The sequence below is a fragment of the Geotrypetes seraphini genome, chromosome 1, assembly GCF_902459505.1.
Source record: "Geotrypetes seraphini chromosome 1, aGeoSer1.1, whole genome shotgun sequence".
In the NCBI taxonomy this organism is placed as follows: Eukaryota; Metazoa; Chordata; class Amphibia; order Gymnophiona; family Dermophiidae; genus Geotrypetes; species Geotrypetes seraphini.
Window position 1 is genome coordinate 442,743,520 of NC_047084.1, and position 10,639 is coordinate 442,754,158.

The window sequence follows — 10,639 nt, forward strand, 5'->3', positions numbered from 1 at the left end:
GAGACTCATGAAATCACCAGACAAGGTAGGAAAAATGATTTTATTTTAAATATAGTGATCGAAATGTGTCTCAATTTATATCTGCTGTCTATATTTTACACTAAGGTCCCCTTTTACTAAACCGCAATAGAGTTTTTTAGCGCAGGGAGCCTATGAGCGTGGAGAGCAGCACTGGGCATTCAGCACAGCTCCCTGCGCTCTAAAAACTGCTATCGTGGTTTAGTAAAAAGGGAGAGGGGTATATTTGTCTATTTTTGTATGGTTGTTACTGAGGTGATAGTGCATAGAGTCATCTGCTTTGACCTCTTTGAAAAACCCTGGAATAGGAATGATAATTAACATTTTCTATGCGTACAGTGTGCGTTGTGTTTTTTTTAAATTTTATTGTTGGTAGATCATTTTGACTTGGTCATTTTAAAAGTAGCTCGCAAGCCCAAAAAGTGTGGGCACCCCTGCTGTAAACCTTCTGCTCTTTCACAGTAGCTGAATGAGAATTTCACTGCCACAATGCTGGGAATGGTTCTTCAAAGTTGATCTTTGGCCTGCCAGTCAGACTCCTCTGTCTGACTATATCTCTACCCCTGTGGACCAACGGATGTGCACTGGAACAGGTGGAGGTGCAAAGACACAGCCGGCACCCTGCAAGACACCGCCGAGCCTTCTAAGGGCGCCTAACAGCCTGCGCTTAATCCTTGATAAAAAGGGCAGCAGAGCGCTCTAGTGAAGGAGGAAGGATTCAAAAGCTGTTGTGGATTCCTTCTGTATGGCTCACAAGCACAGGGATATTACCCATCCATCCAGAATGACTCACCTATTGCACTAGAATAGTTTTTAAATGAAGTCTCTACAGACATTTCTATAGATGTAGAAGCAGAACTGATGAAAAGGGAATAAAGCAGGACCTAACAATTTTTTGGGGAGAGGGTTGGAATCCCCTCCCATAGCAGCAGTAGCTACCTTAGAAACTGACTAAGATATTTTCATTCTATTTTGTGCCTGTGGGCAAAGATACTGTAAAAATCAATTCATTAAGAAGCCTCTTCTAATCAACTACATAATTAATAGTCTCCCTTCCCTCTACGTAGATCAGTGGTCTCAAACTCACAGCCAGCTAGGCACTTGGAATTATAAAGAATGATTCTTTATGGAAAACTTGTGCCTTAAGTGTTCGGCAGTTGTGCTCTGGAACGTTGCCTGCCTCATTGCTGTAACCTCATGCAAGTGCTTTCCTGCGTCTGTACGCGATTGTCCACTCCACCTCACAATCGCGTAAAGACGCAGGAAAGCGCTTGCAGTTACAGCAGTGAGGCGTGCAACATTCCAGATCATAAGGTAACAATTGGAGGCAGTGCAGCTTGTGTATCCGGTGCTGGAGGAGGAGAGAGCTGAAGGCAGTTGCGGATGCGACCACCAGACACTTAAGGCACAAGTTTTAAATAAATAAAGAATCATTCTTTATGATACCGAGGACCTCAAAATAGTTGGTCTAAAATCTTGTCTCTTGCAGTTGATACTTTGATAGTTTTCCACTTTCTGCATGTTGCACTGCTTTCAGCTGGGTATAATTTAAGATAATCCACATTTTGGATTTGTAGGTACTTACCTCAAGCAAAGTTTGTCATTTCTTTAATAATACATTAACTATTTTTTCTGCGGCCCTCCAAATACCTACAAATCCAAAATGTGGTCCTGGAAAGGGTTTGAGTTTGAGACCACTGATGTAGATGAAGCATTTGTTTCACCTATCATCATAGCCTGGGTCTCCATCAGTCTCTTTTCATAATCACCCTCCCCTCCAGTCTTCGCCCAGTCTATCATATCCCCCCTCCACAGAACCTTCACCCAGTCTGTCTCTCTCATGCCCCTCGCTGCCTCAAACCACATCTCTTGACCCTGTACAGTGATCAGGCTTTGCATATAATTGAGCCACACAGAGAAGGAAGTGGTTTAAAGTATATGAATAATAATAACAGTTTATATACTGCGGGACCGTGAAGTTCTATGTGGTTTACAATGATTAAAAGATGTTACAAATTAATTGGAATTAACAAAGTTAAAAGCTAGAGATTAACAGCTCTGGGGATCAGTTATTGTGGAGTAAGATTGTACGGGTCAGTTGCCTAAATACTTCAGAAACAGAGATGTTTCCTAAATTCCCCATAAGTAGTAGGCGTAAGCAATTGTTCTAGATCTTTACCCCATAATGCTGCTTGATGTGAAAAAAGATGCTGATGATGTCTTAAGTTTACATCCTCTAACTGGAGGGGAGACAAAGTTCAAGGGTGAGCTTCTCTTATGTCTGTTCATAATCACCCTCCTGAACCTGATCACCATTCAGGGCCGAGAAGTGGTTTGAGGCAGTGCTGCTATAGGAAGGAAAAAAGATATCAGGGGAATGAAGCCCCAGGTACTAGGATGAAATTTCTAGATGCCATGGCAACTGGGATTCTTCAGGTTCTAGCTATAGTATATGATTACCTGAGCAAGTCATACTTTACCTCCTCATTCATCTTTTGACTGACACTCAGCAACATCAACATGTTGTCACATTCAGTAATGCCCATGGCATAGAGATCACTCAACACATTGGCACAGGCAATGCGACCCTGGGATAGTAAGAAGCACAATGGTGAACAAGATGCATTGCCTCAATATAACACAAGCACAGGTTGCATTATTAGCTGAATGTTTTTAACGGTCTATGAAAAACTGAGTTTATCTAGATGTTTCCTTTCAAAACTGTTATAGCATCTACTTCATAAGCTGCTTACCATCATGTAGGGGTCTTCTACAGAAGGGTAAAAAAAGTCTGTGGTCTGCACAAGTGAAAGGCCACCATGGCGTAATGGAATTACACAGGAGTCCATACCAATTCCTGAACACAGAAACATCAGAATTTTGCAAGATCAGAATAAAATATCAATCCTTGGGCACCAGTTAGAATACACTGCTAGGTATGAGAAGCACCAGGGAATAATTAGGCAGACACTGCTTAGCTAACTGAAACACTTCTTATAGTAAGTTGTGCTACTTTTTAATGCAAGAAAACCAAGACTAAACCACTGCACTAATCTTGCTCCTAATGCAATACGATTAGCACAAGAAAATCAGCATAAAACCATTGTACTAAGATATCACAGTGCAACCCAAGCTGGTGTAGAGATGCAGCACAGGAGAACATAAGAATTATCATACTGAGGCAGACTGAAGGTCCATCAAGCCCAGTATTCCTGTTCCCAACAGGGGCCAACCCAGATCCTAAGTACCTGCCTAGATCCCAAAGTAGTAAAACAGATTATATGCCTCTTATCCTAGGAATAAGCAGTGGATTTCCCTAAGCCATTTCACCAGTGGTGTAGTAAAGCGGGGGGAGCAGTGCATCGGCACTTCTCCGCCTCCCCAATTCCATACTTGCGCCCTTCCCGCGTACCTATTTAAATCTTCACCAGTGTGAGCAACTTTTCCGGCCTGCTGTCAGCACTGGCCTGGCTCCCCTCTGAAATCATTTCCTGGTCGCATAGTTGGTAGAAGGAAAGACAACACTGGCGCAAGAAGGCTGGAGAAGCTGCTCTTGCTGGCGAAGACTTAAAGAGGTACAGGGAAAAGGGAGGGTGGCAAGTCTCCTATCATCACTTTACCACTACATCTCACTAATGGCCTTAAGGATTCTCTTTTAGGAAATTATCCAAACCTTTTTTAAACCCCACTAAGCTAACTGATATCACCAAAAGGATCCCTGAAAATTAAATTTGCACTGCTTCACCTCAGATGACCCAAGATCCATGGTAACCTAAGAGATCCCTGCTCCCCATCCTCAATGATCTCCCTGGTGGACAAAAGTGGGGGCCCTGGTCCAAACCCCCCCCCCCCTCCCACAAAAAAACAACTTTCCTAGCAACTAAAGTCACCACCTTGCTCTTCTCACTAATCACATCCTAGGTAGCTAAGTGACCTTTCCCAATATCCCACTCCAGAGCTGGGAGGCAGAAGTGATGCCCAATCGCTCCTGCCTCTGCACCGATGGCAGTACCCAACTCCATGCAATGTGTCAGATGCAACATGCAGAGTATATTTTCTAGGGAAAATAGAAAAGGAATGAATGCTTTAGTGGCAGACTGATCACACATGGGATCAGGCACCGACATAAAATGGCGGCATAGAGGCAGAATCAAATGGGCATTGTTCCTGTCTCCTAACTCTGGTGGTTGACTTTGGAAGGGGTTTGAAAGGGTATTAGGGTCCGCTTGGACACCCAGATGGCTGTGTGCAAATTGATTTTGGTGGTGCTTTGCTAATAGTAAGGTGCATTATGTTCTACCACTTTTAGCCAAGCAAATGAAGTAAGGTATGACACTGGATTTAAGTTATATCTTCAGCTGTAGTTCGAGGTAGGTTATGTTTAGGTACAACATATTTTCCTGTTCCTGGAGGGTTAAGTGACTTGCCCAATATCACAAGGAGACACAGTGGGATTTGAATCAGGCTTCTCAGCCCAACAGTGCTACAGATTACCTATAAATTGTTAAGTGAACTTTGGATGCCAGATTCTCTAATCTCTAACACTACGGTAAAAAAAATACCACAGTGGGTGCAATATTTGTTTTACTGGCAATTCTCAGTACAATCGCATGCAGTAAAGGTGAGAGGAAATGTGCTCAGAAGAAAAATTGCTAGCACAGCTGCTCCTCCTCCTGCCTGCACTGTCAAAAAAAAAAATACAGCCTTTGCTCTCCCTGCTTGAACAGGCAAACAAAGAGAGCAGGGGCAGCTTTTTTTAAATGGGTGCAGCTGTTGCGAGTATTACATTACATTAGGGGATTTCTATTCCGCCATTACCTTGCGGTTCAAGGCGGATTACAAAAGGTTAATTTAAAAAAGACAGAATTACAATGATTAGCTAGAGAGGTAAGTTGTAGATCTTAAGAGCATTTAGAGGTCGTGTTGTTATTGCTGTTTCAGGAATTTCTTGAAAAGTGTGGTTTTTATTTCTTTTCTGAACGTCCTATAGTCTGGGGTGGTCATCAGAAGGTTGGAGATCTGGTTGTCCAGTCTTGCGGCTTGAGTGGCTAGGAGGCCGTCGTGTAGTTTTGTTCTTTTTACTTCTTTGATTGGGGGGGGTATGAATGGGGAGTGCGTTTTTCTGTGTCTGGTACTGGGTGCTTGGATGAGGCGATTGTTCAGGTATGATGGGCTGTCTCCGTGTAGGGTTTTAAATAATATGCAGTAGAATTTGAATTGGATTCTTTCTTGGATTGGGAGCCAGTGTGAGTTGATGAAGGCTTCAGTGATGTGGTCATGTTTTTTCAATGAGTAGATGAGTCTCAAAGCTGTATTTTGGATTGTTTGGAGTTGTCTTATCATAGTTGCAGGACATGGAAGGAAGAGTATGTTACAGTAGTCCAATATACCTAGTATTAGGGATTGTACTATAAGTTGGAATTGTGTTCTTTCAAAGAATTTTCGGACTTGTCTCAGGTTTCTCATGATTGCGAATGATTTTTGAATTGTTTTATTTATTTGCGGTTGCATTGTGCAGCATCTGTCTATGGTCATGCCTAGTAGTTTTATGGTGGTTTGGATGGGATATTTGGTTGCGTTTATGTCTAGGTTGGTTGTGGTTTGGATCTTGTCATTTTCTAGGAGGATGAATTTGGTTTTGTCTTGGTTGAGTTTAAGTTTGTGATTTTTCATCCAGGTTGTGACTGCTTCAAGTGTTTGGTGAAGTTTGTCTGTCATGGTAGGTTTAGAATGATCATATGGGACGAGGATGGTGATGTCATCCGCATAACTATAGGAGGTTATGCCTAGATTATCCAGATGCGTTCCTAGAGAAGCAGTGTAGAGATTGAAGAGGGTAGGGGATAGTGGAGATCCTTGTGGTACGCCGCAGGGGTTTGACCAGGATTCTGACTTTTCTTTGTTTGATTTTACACTGTAGGTTCTGAGTTTTAGGAATCCTTCAAACCAATAAAAAAACAAATAAAAAAACAAATAAAAAAACAAAAAACCCACCCTTTGCCCCCCCATCACACCAAACCTGGTAGTCTAGTGGCCACCCCCCCAATCACCCTTGACAGCAAGTTCCCCCTCCAACAGTCCCTCACCACACTAAGCCTGGTGGTCTATCCTCCTCGGTACCCTGACATCAAGCTCCCCTTCCCCCGACAGCCCCTCCACCATGCTAAGCCTGGTGGTCTAGTGAGCCATCTCCCCCCCTTGTATCTTTTTTAGAAGGCCAGCAGGAGGGATGCTCATTTCTGACCACTCAACTTAACAAAACCCAACGTATAGAAAACCTAATATACTGATAGGTAAAAAGTTCTAACATGCTTGGCTGGGCGTTTCACTTATCTTTAATTTTTGGCTCTTTTATGAGTTTATCCGCAACTTTATGAGGTTCCTGACGAAGGATTTGGTCTTCCGAAACTGAAGCAGATGAACTGGATCAGAAGCAGCAACATGCAGCGGATGCATAACATAATGAACTGAAACAGCTCATTTCATCTTCTCTGGGACTTTTTGGATTCATTTTTCCGATTCTCCACAATGAGATGTCCCTCTTCTCTAATATTTTTTTGTGGTTAGGGTTACGCAGTTCTCAATTTTCAAATAGTGCAGCGCATTAAATTATTCACTATTTTTTCATTTGAGTGTTTGCACGATTCACTTGATGCACATGGAAGACTCTATGATGATGTGGTGCATGTTGCTTAGTCACATGCACGGGTTGAAGTACTGAACGGCTTGTCCGTTTATCTAACTTTTTAATCCACACTGAGGTCTTCTCACTAAATTTATTTATTTATATACCAGTGTGTATATTTTCCCCGATTGGGGGTATTAGTGTATGCTCTGCACTATTTGTAAAACTACTTTACCTTAGAACTTTTTACCTATCACTTCTGACCATCAGCAGGCCCACCTCTTTAAAACAGCGGGCTTTTCCAGTGCATTTGGGATGCACTGGGGAGGGGTCTAGGGCCTTGATTGGCCCAGGCTCGTAAGATCCCTCCTATAGGAGGGGCTTTAGACATCTGGGCAAGAGTCTTAGGTCCTTTCCTCCCACTGCATCCCAGGAAACACCAGGAAGGGGCCACAGGAGGGGTCTTAGGCACCTGGGCAAGTCAGGGCCCTAGGCCCCTCCCTGGTGCATCCCTGTCATTTTAAAGGGGTGGACCTGCTGAGGGGAAGGAATGAGCATCTCTCCTGCTGGTCTTCTAAAAAAGGTACAAGGGGGGACGGCACACTGGACCACCAGGCTTGGTCTAGTGGGGGGCTGTTGGGGGGGGGTGTAGCTTGCTTTCAGGGGGTACCGGGGGAAGGGAGGGGGGATGGCTGGCCTACTAGACCACCCAACTTGGTGTGGTGGGAAGTTGTCAGGGGGTCCCCGAACCTGCAGCAGGAGAGAATGGGCATTGGCAGCAATGGTGGGGTACAAGGCCATCAGGCTTTTTTTGGGCTCCATTTAGGAGGAATTGGGACCACTGTAGTAGAGTGTCTTTGCTGCTTTATTTTCGTCATTAAGGTTCAGACCTTGCTGTAAATATTGGCCATGATTCCTCATAAATAGAGAGGCATTCCTTTTTGAGAATCGCCCGGAGAGACTTTAATATTAAAATGACCTTGGACTGCATCTGCATAGCACAATTAGAGATTGCTAGAAAGCACAGAAAAGACCACAGTGAGCTGTTTTGATGATCGGGTAGTAAAATACGTGAATTTTTAGAGAATCTGCTTCTTAGGTCTCCTTTTACTAAGCCGCATTAGGGCTTTAACGCGTGGAATAGTGCATGCTAAATTGCTGCCCGTGCTAGACCTTAACACCAGCATTGAGCTGGTGTTAGTTCTAGCTATGTAGCATGGGTATAGCATGCGCTAAAACCGCTAACGCGGTTTAGTAAAAGGAGCTCTTAGTCTTGTTTCACCAAATTAGAGTGCTCTTACATATACAAGCTGATGAGAACAACGTGAGGGAAAGGTAATATTACATACAGACAATAAAATCAAGTATATCATGGCACACAAACTCAGCCCAGATAAAAGATATTACGTTTGTACTTAGATTTCACATTTAAGCAGATAGAGGAAATAGTTATCTTTCTATATTCTGCATACAAAGAAAAAATTAAACGTAACATATCAACTATTATAAACTCGATCAGTAATAAGCTAGTGAGTTTTAAAAAAACAAATCAAAACACAAGAGTGAAAAGTGTCCAGATACTACAGCCTTGAAGGGGGGGGGGGGGGGGGGGAACCATCATATCTAGTTAAACATAAGTTCTTAAATAGTGTTATTTATTTGATGTTATACTACAAAGAAATTCAAGTGATGTATTTCATTTTAAATGTTTTATTATTTGTACACTTGTTGTAAGATTAAGAAATGAATAAAGAATTTAAAAAAAAATAAATACTGTTAGCAAACAGCAGTGTGACACATGGGAAGATGAAAGGACAACAGGTGGCAAAGTAGCTTCATTCAATTATTAAAAATCCTGAACTGTGAGTGCTTTGAGAAATAATAATAAAAATCTTAGGTATGTTTCCAGCATCAATTCTCTACCTCGAGAGCATAAAGAAATAAAACAGCAGTGCCTTCGCTCAGCTTCAGCATCATCCCTCCTCCCATGACAGCAAGCATCCAAGCCTCCAGCACAGATACCCCCCAAAGGGCCACTCACTCACCCAACGTTGGTGTCACGATTCCCGACATGAAGCCGCCTCCATCGGCCTCAGGGCCTCCGCCGGGCACCACATCTCCCCCCGCGGATCTCGCCGACTGCAGTCCCGACAGGAGCTTGAGCAGCGTCTCCTGCGGGACTTTGCAGCCTCAGCCCTTCAGCTCGGAGAAAGATGTTAGCCGAAAACTCTTGTCCAGGCCGAAGGCCTCCGGGTCGAAGGGCCGGTAACCGCCGGGAGCCGAGCTCTCCGCCATCTTTTTTAGTCCTCCCTCGACCTGTCGACGGGAAGCAAACGTCCTGTGAGAAACCAACACAAGCAAGTCCGACGTCCCCCCCCCCCCCGGTACAAACATTAAAGCAGCCGTTTCCCAGGCAACGGCATCGTACCGTAGGCAAACAGCGGGACTCAGTAATTGGGATGGGGGGGGAGGCTCAGAAAGAAGAGGTTACAGCAGGGGTGAGGAAAGGGTTGGAAACGTACGACAGCATACCTTCACGAAAGCGGCGCCACAGAAACCGCCAGCCCCCCAGTAACGGAGTACATGAGAGGGCGCCAACCCCCAGCAGCGCAACCTCTCGCTCACCTGCAGATTCTCCGCTCCAAAGCCGCCCAGAGCCCGCCAACCACAGACAGTCGAGAGCGGGTGAGCTGGCCAGAGCGCCGCTTCCGGTCCACTAGAAGATCGTGACGCAATCGGAGGGCTCTACCAGGTGAGGCGGTGTTCGCTGTGGTGGAGGTGAGGACTGTGGGAGCCGGTGCAGATGGTATCGTCCTAGGCCAGGGGTGTCAAAGTCCCTCCTCGAGGGCCGCAATCCAGTCGGGTTTTCAGGATTTCCCCAATGAATATGCATGAGATCTATTAGCATACAATGAAAGCAGTGCAAGCAAATAGATCTCGTGCATATTCATTGAGGAAATCCTGAAAACCCGACTGGATTGCGGCCCTCGAGGAGGGACTTTGACACCCCTGCCCTAGGCCTTTCCCTCTTCCTACTACTACTACCGGTACTACTATTAGTTATTTCTATACTGCTACCAGACACACTGGGCGCTGCACAGAGTCACAAAGAGTAAGAAAACACTCCCTGCTCGAAAGAGCTTACAATCTAAGAGCTTACAATCTAAACAGGCAAGACAGACAAACAATATTTTGAATTCAACAATCAAGTGACACAAAACATCCTATATAAATGCAGTAGATGCCGATGGATCTTCGAGATTCTGTGACTGTAATGACCTATTTTTTGATTCGACTGCAGTTGCTTTTTGCTACCCTATGGGGCCGATGCTCAGAACTCCTGTGATACAGAGAATAGCGCCCAATGCCAAACCTTAGCTCCTCTATGCTCATCGCTAATGGTATGCACACTTTGAAACCGAGTCAGGGGGAGGAACATGCCTGGTGCATGCACAAAAGAGTTTCACAAAAAAACATAGCTCTTGGGTGCATGGCCAAGCAAACGGAACTGAAGCACATATTAACATCATTCCTCCATCTTTAGCTTTTCAAATTTTTTTATTTATCTAAAAAGTTTATGAGTGGATTTTTGACAGCTTTGAAAGAAGCAGCTGTGTTAAAACTGAAAAGGGGCCATGTGTCACTATTTCTGTGGTGTTGCATTGTACACAGAGTCTGGCTTCTTGGCGGTTCAGTTTAACTTTTGCCTATATATATTTCTATTTTTAGTTTGTGATCACTTATTCCATACTGGGTGAGGGTATAACTGTGTTCTGTTTGTATGAAAAAGACATGGTTTTCTGTTAGCATTGACTGTGCTGGATCGATCTGTATCAGTCTGGCCTGGCTTATTCAGTGGAGGGGGGTGTTAAAAAATGATCAGCCCCGGGTAACAAATATACTAGGTATGCCACTGGCACCTACTACCCTTGCACTGACCTTCGTTTGATTCCTAGACCCTTGCCAAATCTCCCATCCCTATTCTTCTCCCCCCTC

The 10,639-nt window shown here is 44.2% G+C and overlaps 1 protein-coding gene across 2 annotated transcripts in view; it reads right to left on the reverse strand.

Annotated features, from left to right (window-relative positions):
* Positions 1 to 9,415, reverse strand: part of LOC117348335 (selenide, water dikinase 2-like) — a 47,920-nt gene extending 38,505 nt beyond the window's left edge. The window contains exons 1-4 of one of the 2 annotated variants that reach the window (XM_033920335.1): positions 9,269 to 9,415; positions 8,689 to 8,959; positions 2,772 to 2,875; positions 2,499 to 2,606 (exon numbers count right to left, since the gene is read on the reverse strand). In XM_033920335.1, the coding sequence (XP_033776226.1) occupies positions 2,499 to 2,606; positions 2,772 to 2,875; positions 8,689 to 8,716 (240 nt within the window). In that variant the 5' untranslated portion in view covers positions 8,717 to 8,959; positions 9,269 to 9,415. Of the gene's footprint in view, positions 1 to 2,498; positions 2,607 to 2,771; positions 2,876 to 8,688; positions 8,960 to 9,175 lie in introns of both variants that reach the window. The other variant, XM_033920343.1, reaches the window with a different exon arrangement.
* Between the last annotated feature and the right edge of the window lie 1,224 nt (positions 9,416 to 10,639).